This window comes from Podarcis gaigeae (genome assembly GCF_964106915.1).
Source record: "Podarcis gaigeae genome assembly, chromosome: 9".
NCBI classification, from domain to species: Eukaryota; Metazoa; Chordata; class Lepidosauria; order Squamata; family Lacertidae; genus Podarcis; species Podarcis gaigeae.
Window position 1 is genome coordinate 80059222 of NC_139685.1, and position 14234 is coordinate 80073455.

The 14234-nt window shown below is 55.9% G+C and overlaps 1 protein-coding gene across 1 annotated transcript; it reads right to left on the reverse strand.

Annotated features, from left to right (window-relative positions):
* Positions 1-2620: 2620 nt before the first annotated feature.
* Positions 2621-12810, reverse strand: MOGS (mannosyl-oligosaccharide glucosidase). The gene is made up of 4 exons (XM_083757096.1): positions 12212-12810; positions 11116-11336; positions 6184-6380; positions 2621-4476 (listed from the first exon to the last, which is right to left on the reverse strand). The coding sequence occupies exons 1-4, from the start codon at positions 12597-12599 to the stop codon at positions 2754-2756; spliced, it is 2529 nt and encodes an 842-aa protein (XP_083613222.1). The 5' UTR covers positions 12600-12810; the 3' UTR covers positions 2621-2753.
* Between the last annotated feature and the right edge of the window lie 1424 nt (positions 12811-14234).

The following is a 14234-nucleotide window of genomic DNA, read 5'->3' on the forward strand; positions in this document are numbered from 1 at the left end:
CCTGTATCCTGACTTATCCACCTCTGTCTGAGCGACCTGTCACTCCCGGCTGAGATCTGAGCGTGTCTTGGAAGCAAACTTGACTGCTTGCTACACAGCTGTAGCACCGTACTTGATTTCTCCCACTGAAGCGCACATGCTTAGCTTATACCTCCATTTCTTCTGTAAGAATCACACTAGCGTGCTCAAAACAGCAGGCACACCTCTTGCAACAACTCCTTCAGGCTGGATAGCTCAGCTGGCTAGAGCATGCTTCTGCTAACAGGTTCAATCCCTATATGGAACAGCTGCATAGTCCTGCCTTTTAGGGGTTGGACTAGATCACGGGTGTCAAACACAAGACCCGCAGGCCGAATCCGGCCCGCCAGACCTCGCCATGTGGCCCGTGTAGCCGCCGCCGGCCACCAGCCTTCACCTTTTATTCTCGCTTTTTTTTTTTTGACACAAGAAAGCCGCCTCTTCAGCACATGCACGGCAGCCTACAAGCCAGAGAACGTCTGCCCTCTAGCGGCGCCGGCCGTTCTACTCAGGAAACCTCCACTTTACATGTCCTTTACATAGTCCTACAGATACAACCGGCCCTTTGAGGGTGACCAAACTGCTGATGCGGCCCCCGATGAATTTGAGTTTGACACCCCTGGACTAGATGATCCTTAGGGTCCCTTCCAATTTTTATGCTTCTGTGAAGTAGTTTTCTTCTGTCTGTTGCCCTCCATATTCTGCTGGCCCCCAGCTCCCATCATCCCAAACTTTTAAATCATTCATTCATTTGTGTAGCCTGTCTTCCAGCTAAGGAATTCACGGAGAGAGTGGCTGAGAATCTACAAGTTGTTACTCTTGCAAAACTCCTTTTGAGCTAGAGCTGATTTTTTATTTTAAAAATCCAAATCTTGTGTTTGGGGGCAGAGTTTGCAGCTGGACTTCAGCCCTTGGCTTGTGGGTTGCAAAAAAAAATAATAAATAAATAGTGGGAGCAGTACAAGTGTGCAAATAACTCGTTCCAGAAAGCAGTGGGAATCCTTAGCATGATTTCTTGCCCAGTGAGGAAGTCATGCAATATCCAGGCTACATAGTGAAGCAAGGCAAATGTGGTTAGAGAATCAGCAGACAATAAAATGAGTGGTGGGGTGCATTTATGTATTGCTCCCTAACTATGGCAGGGGGCACCCATTGGGTGGGGGGTTATAGTGGAGTTGGCGCAAACTTTCACGATACCAGTTTGTCCACAAATCCATGTGGCCAAACAGGGAGGCCCACCTCATATGGCAGCCTGTGGACTCAAAACCCAGCGGTCCAAGAGCTGAGGAATGTGCTTGAACACCAAGTCCACACGTGCAGCGGGGCCACACTTGTCTCCTGTGAATGGGGCGGGGGGCTCTTTGGGAATCTGGCCGGGACGGGGAATGGTCAGCTGTAGCACCCTGTGCCAAAACAATTTTCTTGCAAGTGGCAACCCAGATTTCCATGCAACTGCTAACGGAGGGCAGCACTTTCTGTAAGGAGACAAGAGGAGCTCTGCTGAATCGGTGCCACAGCCCATAACAGCCTCCTGTTCTCACAGTGGCCAACCAGGGGGGACCCAGCATCCAGGCACAACAGCCCTCTCCCCCCAGCTGTCCCTGCTGAAGGGGCCTGCGGCCCAGGAGAGGTGATGGCATGATGCCTTGAGATGGCCTGGCCAGAGATCCTGTGCTCCAGGGGCAGAGCAGCCTCCTCGGAGGCAGGACCTTCAAGCTCCATGGGAAAAACTCTGGTAGCAGATGATGTTGGGGGGGGGGTTGGGATTTCCGCCTCTGGAGTTTTCCACATCTCCAAGCAATCAGTCAGGCAAGATCCTGTGGCGCTCAGCTCACTCTGTCCCCTGGGGTTGGGATTTGGAGGCTTTTCCCTCCCTCCTGTGGGCAGATGGTGCCATTTTGCCCACCTAAGTATTGGCACGGATGGAATTCAGGTGAGGCTGATAGCCTGTGTGGCTACGTTTACATGGATGCATATATCTCTATGTTTGCCTGGCCGCAACAGCTCAGTTGCTTAGAGCCTGGTCCTGATAATGCCAAGGTTGCAGGTTCGATCCCTGGTTGGGACAGCTGCGTATTCCTGCATTGCAGGGGGTTGGGCTAGATGATCCTCAAGGTCCTTTCTACAACTCTTCTATTCTCTGAGTGTGGGGAAACATGCTGTGACCCTGAAGCAGCTAATCCCAGGTCATATCAGTTTATTGCACCATAAACCCATTAATCCCCAGGGCTTCAAAAAGTTGTTAACTTGCAGCAGATTTGTAGCTGCACTCCCCAAATCGTAAGCAGCAGGGGACCAGTCAAAACCCTCCCTCCCAGGAGCTAAAAAGATGGAAAGGCTTTCAGGGTTTTTCAAAACAATAAAGTGGCATATAAATTTTGCAAAACAACAATAAATAAAATCCCAAGTGCAGATTCACCAGCCAGCACCCCCTGGGAGCCGCTCTGAGCACACAAACCCCTTTGATGTTGCCTTCGCTTCTGACTCCAAGGCATCTCCCCGCCCCGAACTCCAGAGGCGGCAGCGCATGGGAATGCCCAAGCAGCCCCAAGAGGCTTCTTCCCCCAACCCAGCTCCTTTCCCGCAAGAGGCCACTGGCACGTCCAGCTTCACAGCTTTATTTCGCTAGAAGAGCAGTGGAGGCCAGCTGCCCAGGAGTCAAAACACCTGAGGGGGGGAGGCGGGCACCGCGCCCGCCAAGAGCATGGCAGAGGCAGCCTGGCACTTTCGGAAACTCAGTCCTCCTCAGCCATCATGAGCACCACCAGGGCCGACCAGCCCGTGAAGGGGTAGCACCCTTGGCCCTTGCCCGTGCCGTCGTGATACTGCTCCCACACGTAGCCGCTCTCCAGGTACTGCCGGTAGACGTTGCCCACGACGTTGGCGCGCAGCTCCCGGTACAGGGCGGCCGCCTGCTCCCGGAAGGGCCCCTCCAGCCGGCCGTAGTGCTTAAGAGCCCGCATGGCCAGGAAGTTGATGTTGACCCACACCGGGCCCCTCCAGTAGGGTGGATCGTGCTCCGTGTTGTGCTTGAGGTAGAAGGGGCTGGCGCGGGACAGCGAGCGCAGCCCAAAGGGCGTCCACAGCTTCCTCTCGCTGCGCAGGTCGGTCAGCAGGCTGCCCAGCCGCGGTGAGTCGGGGCGCAGCAGCTGCAGCAGCAGCGGGAAGAGGCTCACGTAGCCAAAAGCGCCCCCCACAAACTGCAGCCGGGGCGGCTTCCGCACCACCCGCAGCAGGCGCGGCGTGGGCATCGGCTGCCCCGGAGGAGGCGGGCGCAGCTTCTCACGCTCCAGGGACGCCACCTGCGTGTGGTTGCCATAGTCAGCAAAGGTGCCCAGCGCCTCGGCCCAGTGGTGCTGGTCCAGCAGCTGCCCATCCGACAGCGCCTCCGCCATGCGCCGGTACTCCTCGGCCGGCTCCCCCAGCCGTGTGGCCACCTCCGCCATGACGCCCGAGGCCACGGCCATCCAGCAGCGCAGGTCCAGGTGGCGCTCGTCCTCCGAGGGGTGCGATGCCCTCGGGTAGTCATCCAGGCCGGAGGTGAGCGTCTTGGGGTTCAGGAACGCCTGGGTGTCCTGGTCGCGGCCGCGCCAGCGGAAGGTGAAGGGCAGGGGCCCGGCCTGCGTGCTGTTGTACCAGTCGTACCAGCTCTGCAGCCGCGGGTAGAGGCGCCGCAGGTAGTCCGTCTCCAGAGCTTCCTGCGCCAGCAGCTGCCGCAGCGCCAGGAAGAGCGTCGGGGGGTTTCCGGCACTGCTGTGCTGCACGACGAACTCCGCGGGCACCTTGGCACGGGCCTCGGCGCCCAGAATCTGCTCCCGCGGGATCCAGCCTTCGGCGTTCATGAGGTCCAGCCAGTGCGCCAGCACATCTCGGCTGAGAGCCGCGTCCCAGCGGGCCAGCAGCAGCTGGTGGAAGCCCTCGTCCCACAGGAAGCCCCGCGGGAAGAAGGAGCGCGAGGGCACAGCTGTGAAGAGTGGCGCCTCCGGGTACGGCTGGGGGAGCTCGGCGTGGGGCGACTGCACCAGCGAGCGCCCGTGGAAGTAGCCCATGCCGCCCAGCATGTTGCTGAGGGCGGCCCGCGCAAAGCTCTGCTCCGGCGGGGAGAAGCCCTTGCGCGCCAGGCCAAAGGCCTCCTCAAAGCGCCGCTCAAAGGCCGCCGTGTGCCGGCCCAGCTCCTGCGACAGAGCCTCGCCCGCCAGACGCCCGGCACGGTCGCCCGCGCTGCCCGACTCAAAGAGCACCTCCAGGCGGCAGGGCAGGGACACCGTCACCTGGTGCACCAGCAGCTGGCTGTGAGGGGGCGCCCGCTCCCCGGCCGGGGAGTGGGAGGCATCCACCCCAAAGTAGCGGCGCTTGGGGGCTCCTGGGGGTGCGAAGGTGAAGCGAGGGGTCAGGCTGGCTTTCACCACGTCGCTCAGGCGGTCCAGCCCTTCGGCCTTCGCCTGCAGGTGGTTGTAACTGGAGAGGGAGAAAGGGAGCGAGAATCAGTGCCAAGGACTACGGCTCTTCCTCCACGGCCAGAGGCATCTATCTATGTATCTATCTGTCCATCCATCCATCATCTATCCATCATCCATCTATCTATCTATCTATCTATCTATCTATCTATCTATCTATCATCCATCAATCATCTATCTATCTATATCTATCTATCTATCTATCTATCTATCTATCTATCTATCTATCTCTATCTATCTATCTATCTATCTATCTATCTATCTATCTATCTATCATCTATCATCATCTATCATCTATCTATCTCTATCATCTTTATATCATCTATCTATCTATCATCTATCTATCTATCTATCTATCTATCCATCCATCCATCCATCATCTATCTATCTATCTATCTATCTATCTATCTATCCATCCATCCATCATCTATCTATCTATCTATCTATCTATCTATCTATCTATCTGTCTATCTATCTATCTATCTACCGTATTTTTCCCTCTATAACACGCAGATTTTTTCTCCTAAAAAGGAAGGGGAAATGTCTGTGCGTGTTATAGAGCGAATGTGTGGTCCCTGGAGCCGAAAAATCAGGCAAAAATCAAATCGTGCTTCGCGGAGAAGGGAAACCTGAAAAGAGGAAGAGGCTGCTTTCCTGCATTCTGCCTCAGGGTCTTACTGCCCACCCTCCTCTGTTTCCTTGCTGTGTTTGCTGAAACGGAACAAAGAGCAGGGAAAGCCCCTTCCCTCCAGGCAAGCAGAGGGGAAAGCAGAGTGTGCTCCGGTGCTGCTGGGGGAGAGGGAGAGAGAGAGGGGAAGGGAGAGAGAGGGGGGAGGGAGAGAGAGAGAGAGGGGGAGGGAGAGAGAGAGAGAGATGGCTGGCTTGGGTGGGGGGAAACTTTTGCCTTTCTTTCCTCCCTCCCGTTAAATCCCTCTCCTGCATTCTTAGCCAGCTGCTTCTCTGCACACCCCTCTCATGTCCCTTCTTTGTTTTTCCTTCCCTCCCCACTTAAAATGTGGTTACAAAGCATAGATCCACATGGATCCTAAGGGTCTTTGCATTGGGTCACCCCAAATTCACCGTCAGATCACATAGCATGTCCATGGCTACAGCCTGCACCAAAAAAATCACGCACCCACTGATTCCTGGGGCTGCAATGGTGCAAAAACGTGGTTACAAAGTATGGATCCACAGGAATTCTCAGGATTTTGCATTGGGTCACCCCAAATTCACCATCAGATCACATGTCTGTGGCCACAGCATGAAGCACAAAAATGATACATCCACTGTTTCATTCAGAATGTTTTTTCCCTTGTTTTCCTCCTCTAAAAACGATGTGCGTGTTATGGTCAGGTGCGTGTTATAGAGCGAAAAATACGGTATCTATCTATCATCTATCTATCTATCTATCTATCTATCTATCTATCTATCTATCTATCATCTATCTATCTACCTATCTATCTACCATCTATCTATCTATCTATCCATCCATTATCTATCTATCTATCTATCTAGTGCTTCCGAATGCCAGCTGCCGGAAACCGCAAGAGGGCAGAGTTGATTTTGTGCCCAGATCCTGCCTGTGTGTTTCCTCCTGGGCCATGGGCCTGATCCATCCGCCTCAGCTTGGGTTCTTACTTAAGGGAGAGACAATCACATCCCCACCCCCTAGGACTGAAAATTGTGGCACTTCTGCCCTGCAGGGTACCTGGCGTAGAGAGGTGCTGTGCCAGCCTCGTTGGTGGGCGGCTGGAAGGTGATGGTGAAGTGGCCCAGCTCCTCTGTGGTGCCCGTCAGGGATGCCAAGCGGCCGGTCTTCTGCTCCACCACAGGCTGCAGAGACCCCTGCCCATCCGTCGCCACGTAGAAGAGCAGGGAGATGAAGGGGGCCGGGGGCCCAGTTCTCTGCAGACAGGAAAGCACCGTCAGGAAGCTGCAAGACTCTCCCTGCCTTGTGGGCTTAGGGCACGTATTTATGGGACCGCCTCGCCTGGTCTCCCTGGCAGAGGACCTTCAGGTCCATGAATAACCATAGTTTAGAGGTCCCGGGCCCCAAGGAAGTCAGACTATCCTCCACCAGGGCCAGGGCCTTCTCAGTGGTGGCTCCAACCTGGTGGAATGCTCTGTCCCAGAAGACTAGGGCCCTTTACTAGGGACCTACACTGGCTCCCATATGTTTCCGAGCACAATTCAAAGTGTTGGTGTTGACCTTGAAAGCCCTAAACGGTCTTGGTCCAGTATACCTGAAGGAGCGTCTCCACCCCCATCGTTCTGCCCAGACACTGAGGTCCAGCTCCGAGGACCTTCTGGCAGTTCCCTCATTGCAAGAAGCAAAGCTATAGGGAACCAGGCAGAGGGCCTTCTCGGTGGTGGCGCCTGCCCTGTGGAACGCCCTCCCACCAGATGTCAAAGAGAAAAAACAACTACCAGACTTTTAGAAGACATCTGAAGGCAGCCCTGTTTAAGGAACCTTTTAATGTTTAATAGGTTACTGTATTTTAGTGTTTTGTTGGAAGCCGCCCAGAGTGGCTGGGGAAACCCAGCCAGGTGGGCGGGGTATAAATCAGTGTTTCCCAACCGGTGTTCCGCGGCACACTAGTGTGCCGCGAGACGTTGCCTGGTGTGCCGTGGGAGGGAGGCGGGCGAGTCGGGCGGCGAGAGGCGGGGCGGCAGCGGCGAGCACATGCGGGGTGGCGAGCGAGCGAGCTCCCACATCCCATCGCCGCTCGCTTCGGCCGGCCGGCCCGTGCTCGGCGCTGGTGTTGGCAAGCCTTGCGCACCCTTTTGAGGACGCCCCGTGCTCGGCGCTGGTGTTGGCCAGCCTTGCGCACCCGGGGGATCTCCCCCCCCGTGAGCGCAAGGCTTGTGGGTGGAAGCCGGCAGCACGGAGCACGGGGCGCCCTTCGGAGGACGCCCCGTGCTCCGCGCTGGTGTTGGCCAGCCTTGCGCACCTGGGGGACCTCCCCCCGAGAGCGCAAGGCTTGCGGGCGGCAGCTGGCAGCGCGGAGCACGGGGCGCCCTTCGGAGGACGCTCCGCGCTGGTGTCGGCCAGCCTTGCGCACCCGGGGGATCTCCCCCCAGGAGGGCAAGGCTTGCGGGCGGAAGCCGGCAGCACGGAGCATGGGGCGCCCTTCGGAGGACGCCCCGTGCTCCGCGCTGGTGTTGGCAAGTCTTGCGCACCGGGGGATCTCCCCCCGGGAGCGCAAGGCTTGCGGGCGGCAGCTGGCAGCACGGGGCGCCCTTCGGAAGACGCCCCGTGCTCCGCGCTCGTGTTGGCAAGCCTTGGGCACCCGGGGGATCTCCCCCCAGGAGCGCAAGGCTTGCGGGCGGCAGCTGGCAGCGCGGAGCACGGGGCGCCCTTCGGAGGCCGCCCGTGCTCCGCGCTGGTGTTGGCCAGCCTTGCGCACCCGGGGGATCTCCCCCCAGGAGCGCAAGGCTTGCGGGCGGCAGCTGGCAGCCGAAGGGCGCCCCGTGCTCCGCGCTCGTGTTGGCAAGCCTTGCGCACCGGGAGGCGCGTGGGGCGCCCTGAAACAGAGGGTTCCCCATGCTGCTGACTGTAGCCTGCCGCCCGACGCGCGGGGCGCCCTGAAGCAGAGCGCCCCTCGCGCCGGGCAGACATGGGCCAGCCCCACAAGCTCGGGGGACAGCGGGGAGGCGCAGCACCGCCATCCCACTGTTCCCCGACCTGGTTTTTTTTGGGGGGGGAAATAAAGGGGGAAAAATTTCCTTTATTTCCCCCCCCCAAAAAAAGTAGGTGCGTCCTATGGGACGGAGCGTCCTATGGGACGAAAAATACGGTACTTACTATTTCATAATAAAGTAATTATAAAATACTTTCTTTGTGTTTATTTGATGCCTATTAAAGAGAGTTACTTTATATATAGTCAATATAGGCACAGAGTTAATTTTTTAAACATTTTCTAATGGTGGTGTGCCTCGAGATTTTTTTCATGAAACAAGTGTGCCTTTGCCCAAAAAAGGTTGGGAAACACTGGTATAAATAATAAATTATTATTATTATTACTACTTCAGGATTTAACTTCCTTCCATGGGGCCTGTAAGACAGAGCTATTCCGCCTGGCCTTTAATCTGAATTCAGCCTGATCTTTATTTCCCTTCTCTTCCCTCCCCCTCCCCTTTTATGAAGATCACCCGCTCTGAGACCCCACAGCTAATTCTCCCCTGGCCCAAGTAGGACTAATTCAGCCAGCTAGCCCTGGGGATTATCTAATGCTTCTTAGAGGGATATCCCCTAAATTGATTTCTGAACTTTGAATTTTATCGTTATTCGTGTTTTTATGCTGTAATTTATGCTGCTTTTACAATTAAATGTTTTAAATTGGTTGTTAGCCGCCCTGAGCCCGGTTTTTGAACCGGGAAGGGAGGGGTATAGATAAAAAATAATAATTATTATTATTATTATTATTATTATTATTATTATTATTATTATTATTAAAAACAAAAAAAATTCCTTCCAGTAGCACCTTAAAGACCAACTAAGTCAGTTCTTGGTATGAGCTTTCGTGTGCATGTGCACTTCTTCAGATACACACATCATGTAACTATTATTATTATTATTAATAATAATTTTTATTGAGTGTGAGGGTGAGCTCCGTCATGGATGCACTGCAGGGGGGTTGGACTAGAGGACCTCTGGCACCCCTTTCAAGTCTACCATTCTAGGATTCTGTCTGCCTGGGCGCCTGTCTGCTTCCAAGTCTGAGAGCCCCACTCTGGGTGAGACTTGTGGGTCGAAGCCTCGGGAACCTGATCTGAGACAGGCCTTTGCATCCTGGCTGAGCATCTTGTGGCAGTCAGGGGCCAGTTAGCCCCATGCATTCTATTTTTTTTTAATTGATTTTCCAAAATTTTAAAACAAACGAACAAACATAAACCTTAACTGTACTTAATCCAATCTTCATAACATGGTTAGGTGACTTCCTCTAATCCCTCTGGCTGAGTTTTAGTATATATCTTTGTAACAGTTTTTCAAAACCCAATTTCTCCTAAAATTAACTTAATCACTTAACATCGTTCTTTCTTTTCATTTTAACTTTAAGCATTTTATTCTCTAACATCACATATTTAAATCCTAAGCCTATCTGATATTTGGAAATTTTTCCAGTTAAGTTATCTTAACATATTTAACTAGTCTTTGAATTTCATCCATTCCTCCTGGTACTCCTCCTCCTTCTGGTCGCAGACTCTTCCAGTCCGGTCGGCTAGAAAAGTCCATCATCTTCATAGCCCCCTGCATTCTAAACTTGGGAGAAACGTGGCTCCCTTCCGCCCCTCGGACAGAGTTTGGGGCCTTGGCTGCCGTCTCGAGGTCACGGGAAAAGATAAGAGGCAGAAGGAGAACGATGCGGTGGATTATCTTTATGTGCTCAAGGACTGTGCGTGTTGTGGAACAAACAAGGCAAGGAAACCTGAGGCTCCCTTGTGCTTAAAATTAAATTACGCTGTGTAGGCCCCCCCCCCCCCCGCTGAGGTCTGCCGGCAAGCGGGTGCCAGGGCTGCCGTCTGAAGGCCTGCGAAGGAGCCATTGGGCTCAAGCCACGGAGCAGAGGGCTGGCAGCGGCTATGAGCCACAACGGCTGCATTCTGCTTCCATGGTCAGAGGCAGCAAAGCTCAGCTCTTTGGCTCAGATCCTGCTTGCAAGTTTCCCGCAGGCCACTGGCCTGATCCTGCAGGCTCTTAGGTGCAAGCATGCCTGGGCCTGGTAATCGCTAGGCAGGAGCCCCCTGCACCCCCCCCTCCAGCTCCACAAAGATGCCCGCCTCTCCTGGTCTGCCCCGCAGAGGACCTTAAGGTCCACAAATGGCAACACTTTGGAGGTCCCAGGTCACAAGGAGGTTAGATTGGTCTCAACTAGGACCAGGGCCTTTTCAGTACTGGCCCCGATCTGGTGGAACGCTCTGTCCCAAGAGACCAGGGCCCTGCGGGACTTGTCATCTTTCCACAGGGCCTGCAAGACAGAGCTGTTACGCCTGGCTTTTTGGTTTGGACTCAGTCTGACCCTTATGTTGCCCTCCCCTTATGGTCTTGATTTATCAGCTGTTTTAAAATGAGGCTGCATTTTAAATTGCATTTTAACCTGTATTTTTTTAGGGACGCGGGTGGCGCTGTGGATTAAACCACAGAGCCTAGGACTTGCTGATCAGAAGGTCAGCGCGGTTCGAATCACCACAATGGGGTGAGCTCCCGTTGCTCTGTCCCAGCTCCTGCCAACCTAGCAGTTCGAAAGCACGTCAAAGTGCAAGTAGATAAATAGGTACCGCTCCAGCGGGAAGGTAAACGGCGTTTCCGAGCGCTGCTCTGGTTCGCCAGAAGCGGGTCAGTCATGCTGGTCACATGACCTGGAAGCTGTACGCCGGCTCCCTTGGACAATAAAGCGAGATGAGCATGCAACCCCAGAGCTGGTCACGACCAGACCTAATGGTCAGGGGTCCCTTTACCTTTTTAACCTGTATTTTAATTGGGTTTTTTCCCCTATTATGTTTTTACTATAATTTTACTGGTGCTAGCCGCCCTGAGCCCAGCTCTGGCTGGGGAGGGCGGGGTATAAATAATTTTTATTATTATTATTATTATTCCTTAAGAGATGCCCTTCTCTCCCGTTGGCCCTTCCCCACTCACCTCGGGCCGCACCGTGACCCTCCAGCTCCAGTCTCCCCCGTGCTGACCCCCAGGTCGCTTCACAAACTCCGTCTGCAGGCTGAGGCCCACGTCCTGGATCTCCTGCACCCCAAAATTGACGCCGTCGTGAAGCAGCCAGCCGTAGCGCGGGAGGCCATCGCTTTGCTCGCAGGTGTGGCGCAGCCGGACGTCCCCCTCCAGCTGGTGCATCCACATGAGGCCTGCAGGAAGAGCCGCAGAATGGCAGAGTCGGAAGGGCCCTCCAGAGTCATCTAGTCCAACCCCCTGCAATGCGGAGAGCGAGGGCAAGAGCCACTCTGCCGGGGACAGCAAGGGCACAGACCCCGTTGCCTCCTCATCTCTTGGCCACGCTCCACGAGGACAGAGGCCGGGACGGCGGCCTCGCAAACCCAGTCTGTGCCTGACTTGCAGAACTCACTGGCTCCCTTCTTTCCTCTTGGAGCACGGATGATGGCCAGATTTTGGGAGAGGGTTGGGCAATTGCAGAGCTGGGAGGAACCCTTACACGAAGATCAGAATGACTGGGCCACAGATTCCAAAACCATAGCTGTCAACTTTCTCCTTTTCTCGCGAGGAATCCTATTTGGATTTTTTGGACCTGTCCAAATTGGACTTTATCCCAACGCTGCTCTCTTCCATCTTGAGACAAATGGATGCCAACAGGAGCTTCCTGAAGGCTCAAGGCTCCCAAGCGCTGTGCCACCTGCCACGTAGACCTGGGCCAAGGGTGCTGGTGGCGCCGGGTGCATGGGCAAGGCCCTCCCCCAGCCTGCCCTCTTGCCTAGCTGTCAACTTTCCTGAGTCCACCCATCCCAGCGCTCTCTGCTTTGTGGGGTGAGTGGGGGGCAATGGGGGGTGTCTTTCCAGCAGCAGCTACCTGGGATCTGTTTTGCGCTGGATGTGGGCCCCAGGCTGTCAACCTTTCCCTTTTCTTGCGAGGAATCCTATTCGGAATAAGGGGATTTCCCTTTGAAAAAGGGAAACGTTGGCAGCAGCTCTGCCCTCTGGGCATCCCAAGCGCTGAGTTGGACGGGGCCCCGGGGGTCATCCAGCCTGACCCTGCTCCCCCTCTCACCTGCGACGGGCGAGCGGGGGCTGCGCGCCTTCATGCCGAAGTAGACCTGCGGCCGGTAGGAGCCCCAGAAGCGGCCGGGCTCGGCCTCGGGGCCGCTGCTGTTGGCGTCGAGGATGCGCGGCGCCGGGTGCAGGGAGAGCACGCGCGCCGCCCGCCAGCGCCGCGCCCCGACGGCGTAGCCCACGGCCGCCAAGCCCAGCGCCAGCGAGCCCAGCGCCAGCACAGCCACCAGCCGGGAGCGGGAGCCCCCCGACTGCCCCGGAGCCCCGACGGCACCGCGCCCCTTCCTCGTCCCGATCGCCGCCCCCGACGCCGCCCTCGGGGGTCCCTTCTCCGCCGCCGGGCGCCGCCCCGCCTCGGGTCCTGGTCGCCGCCGCTCGCGGGCCATCCTCCGCCGCACCTGCAGCCCCGACGGGGCGGGAGAGGGGAAAGAGACGCTGGGGTTGGGCGGGCAGGAGATCGGGGGCCGATCGGGGACTCCCCCGGCCCCCGACGGGCAGGATCCTGCCCGGGATCCCCCTCCCCAAAAGCGCCGTCGGGGGGCGGCAGCTCCGCCTCGCTCACCCTTCCGGATCGACTCCACGCGGCTCCCCGACGCGGGCAGAACTACCTTTCCCGGCAGGCCCCGCGGCGCCCCAACCCCGCTGCACTCTGGGAGATGTAGTCCCTGCCCTTTCCCCGCCTCGGGGTGGCAAAGGGTGCCGTGGCGCCTGGCGAGAGGTTGGCATCCCGCGCATGCGCCTCCGCGGCAGGGATTCTGCAAAGGGGGGGGGGGGGCGGCGTTGCCGTCGAGCAGGGAGGGAGCATCTGCAATGGGGCGCCGCCTCCGTCCAGCGCCGGATTTGCGCATAAGCTCAACAAGCTCTAGTTTAGGGCCCCCCTTTATTTTTTTGGGGGGGGCAATAAAAATCAAAGGAAAAACCACTGGATGTACATTTCCAAAATATAAGATAAAAAACAGCTAAAATAAAACCTACATACAGTTAGAGCTTAACAATTTCACTATTAATATACCTGTATTTTGTATTAATGTACAAAATAATACTGTATTTCACTATGAACGTACTTCTTCATTGTATTTCAGTTCAACAATGACTTTGATAAAATACATATTTTTGTTATGTGCAAATGGCTTGCGATACCTGTTAGGTCCATCAATGACCATCTAGCATCTATTCAACACAAAAAAACAGGGACCCTGGACCAGAGCAGGCCAGGCCCTCCCGCAGTTTGGTCAAACTCATGCTGGTCGCTTCCAGAACACACCCTGGGGTTAGCTGGACACTAACCACTGCACCACACTGTCTCTGGGGGGCAAGAGGAGGCTGGCCTGGAAGGGCCCCTCCTTGGACCTGATCCAGCTGCAGCAGGACACCAAGGAAACAGCCACCCTAGCGGAGCCCAGAGAGCAGGGTCTGTCACGTGGGGAAAACCCCTCAAATACTGCCCCCCCAAGAGACAGGGGTCCCTCTTCTGGGTCCTTCAAATACTCCCCCCCCCTTCAGAAGTGGGACCTGGAAAAGGCCGAGAGCCGCCACAGGGGTTTCAAGGCTGGCAAAGCGGGTCCCTCAGTCCTGGTCCTGGTGAGCCCCCAGAAATGCGTGGGGCAGCCCTTCCATGCCTCCCAAAGTCCACAGGCATCATTAAAAAGCCAGGGTTGCCTAGTGGGTTGAGTGTCACCCCGAGAGAGAGCAGGCTTCCAATCCCAGCCAGGCTGTATTTTTAGATTTATTGCATTTATATCTCACCTTTTCCCCCAAGGAGCTCCAAGTGGCAAACAGGTCTCCGCATTTCTTTGTCCCAACGACCCTGTGAGGCCGGCCGGGCTGAGTGTGAGTGACTGGCACAAGAGTTTCGCGGGGAGCTTTGTGGCTGCTGGGGATTTGAACCAGTGTCTCCCTCAGGTCCCAGGCCAACCCTCTGACCCAGGGGGCAGCCAACTTTTTCAGCAGGGGGCCAGTCCACCGTCCCTCAGACCTTGTGGGGGGCCAGACTATATTTTTTTGGGGGGGGGAAATGAACG

Excerpts from the sequence above, each read along its gene's own strand:
- MOGS (XM_083757096.1), bottom strand. The coding sequence starts at position 12,599 with ATGGCCCGCGAGCGGCGGCGACCAGGACCCGAGGCGGGGCGGCGCCCG. Across the intron at positions 6,381-11,115 it reads GGGTCACGGTGCGGCCCGAG|AGAACTGGGCCCCCGGCCCC; the intron begins GTGAGTGGGGAA and ends TCCTGTCTGCAG. Across the intron at positions 4,477-6,183 it reads ACAGCACCTCTCTACGCCAG|TTACAACCACCTGCAGGCGA; the intron begins GTACCCTGCAGG and ends CTCCCTCTCCAG.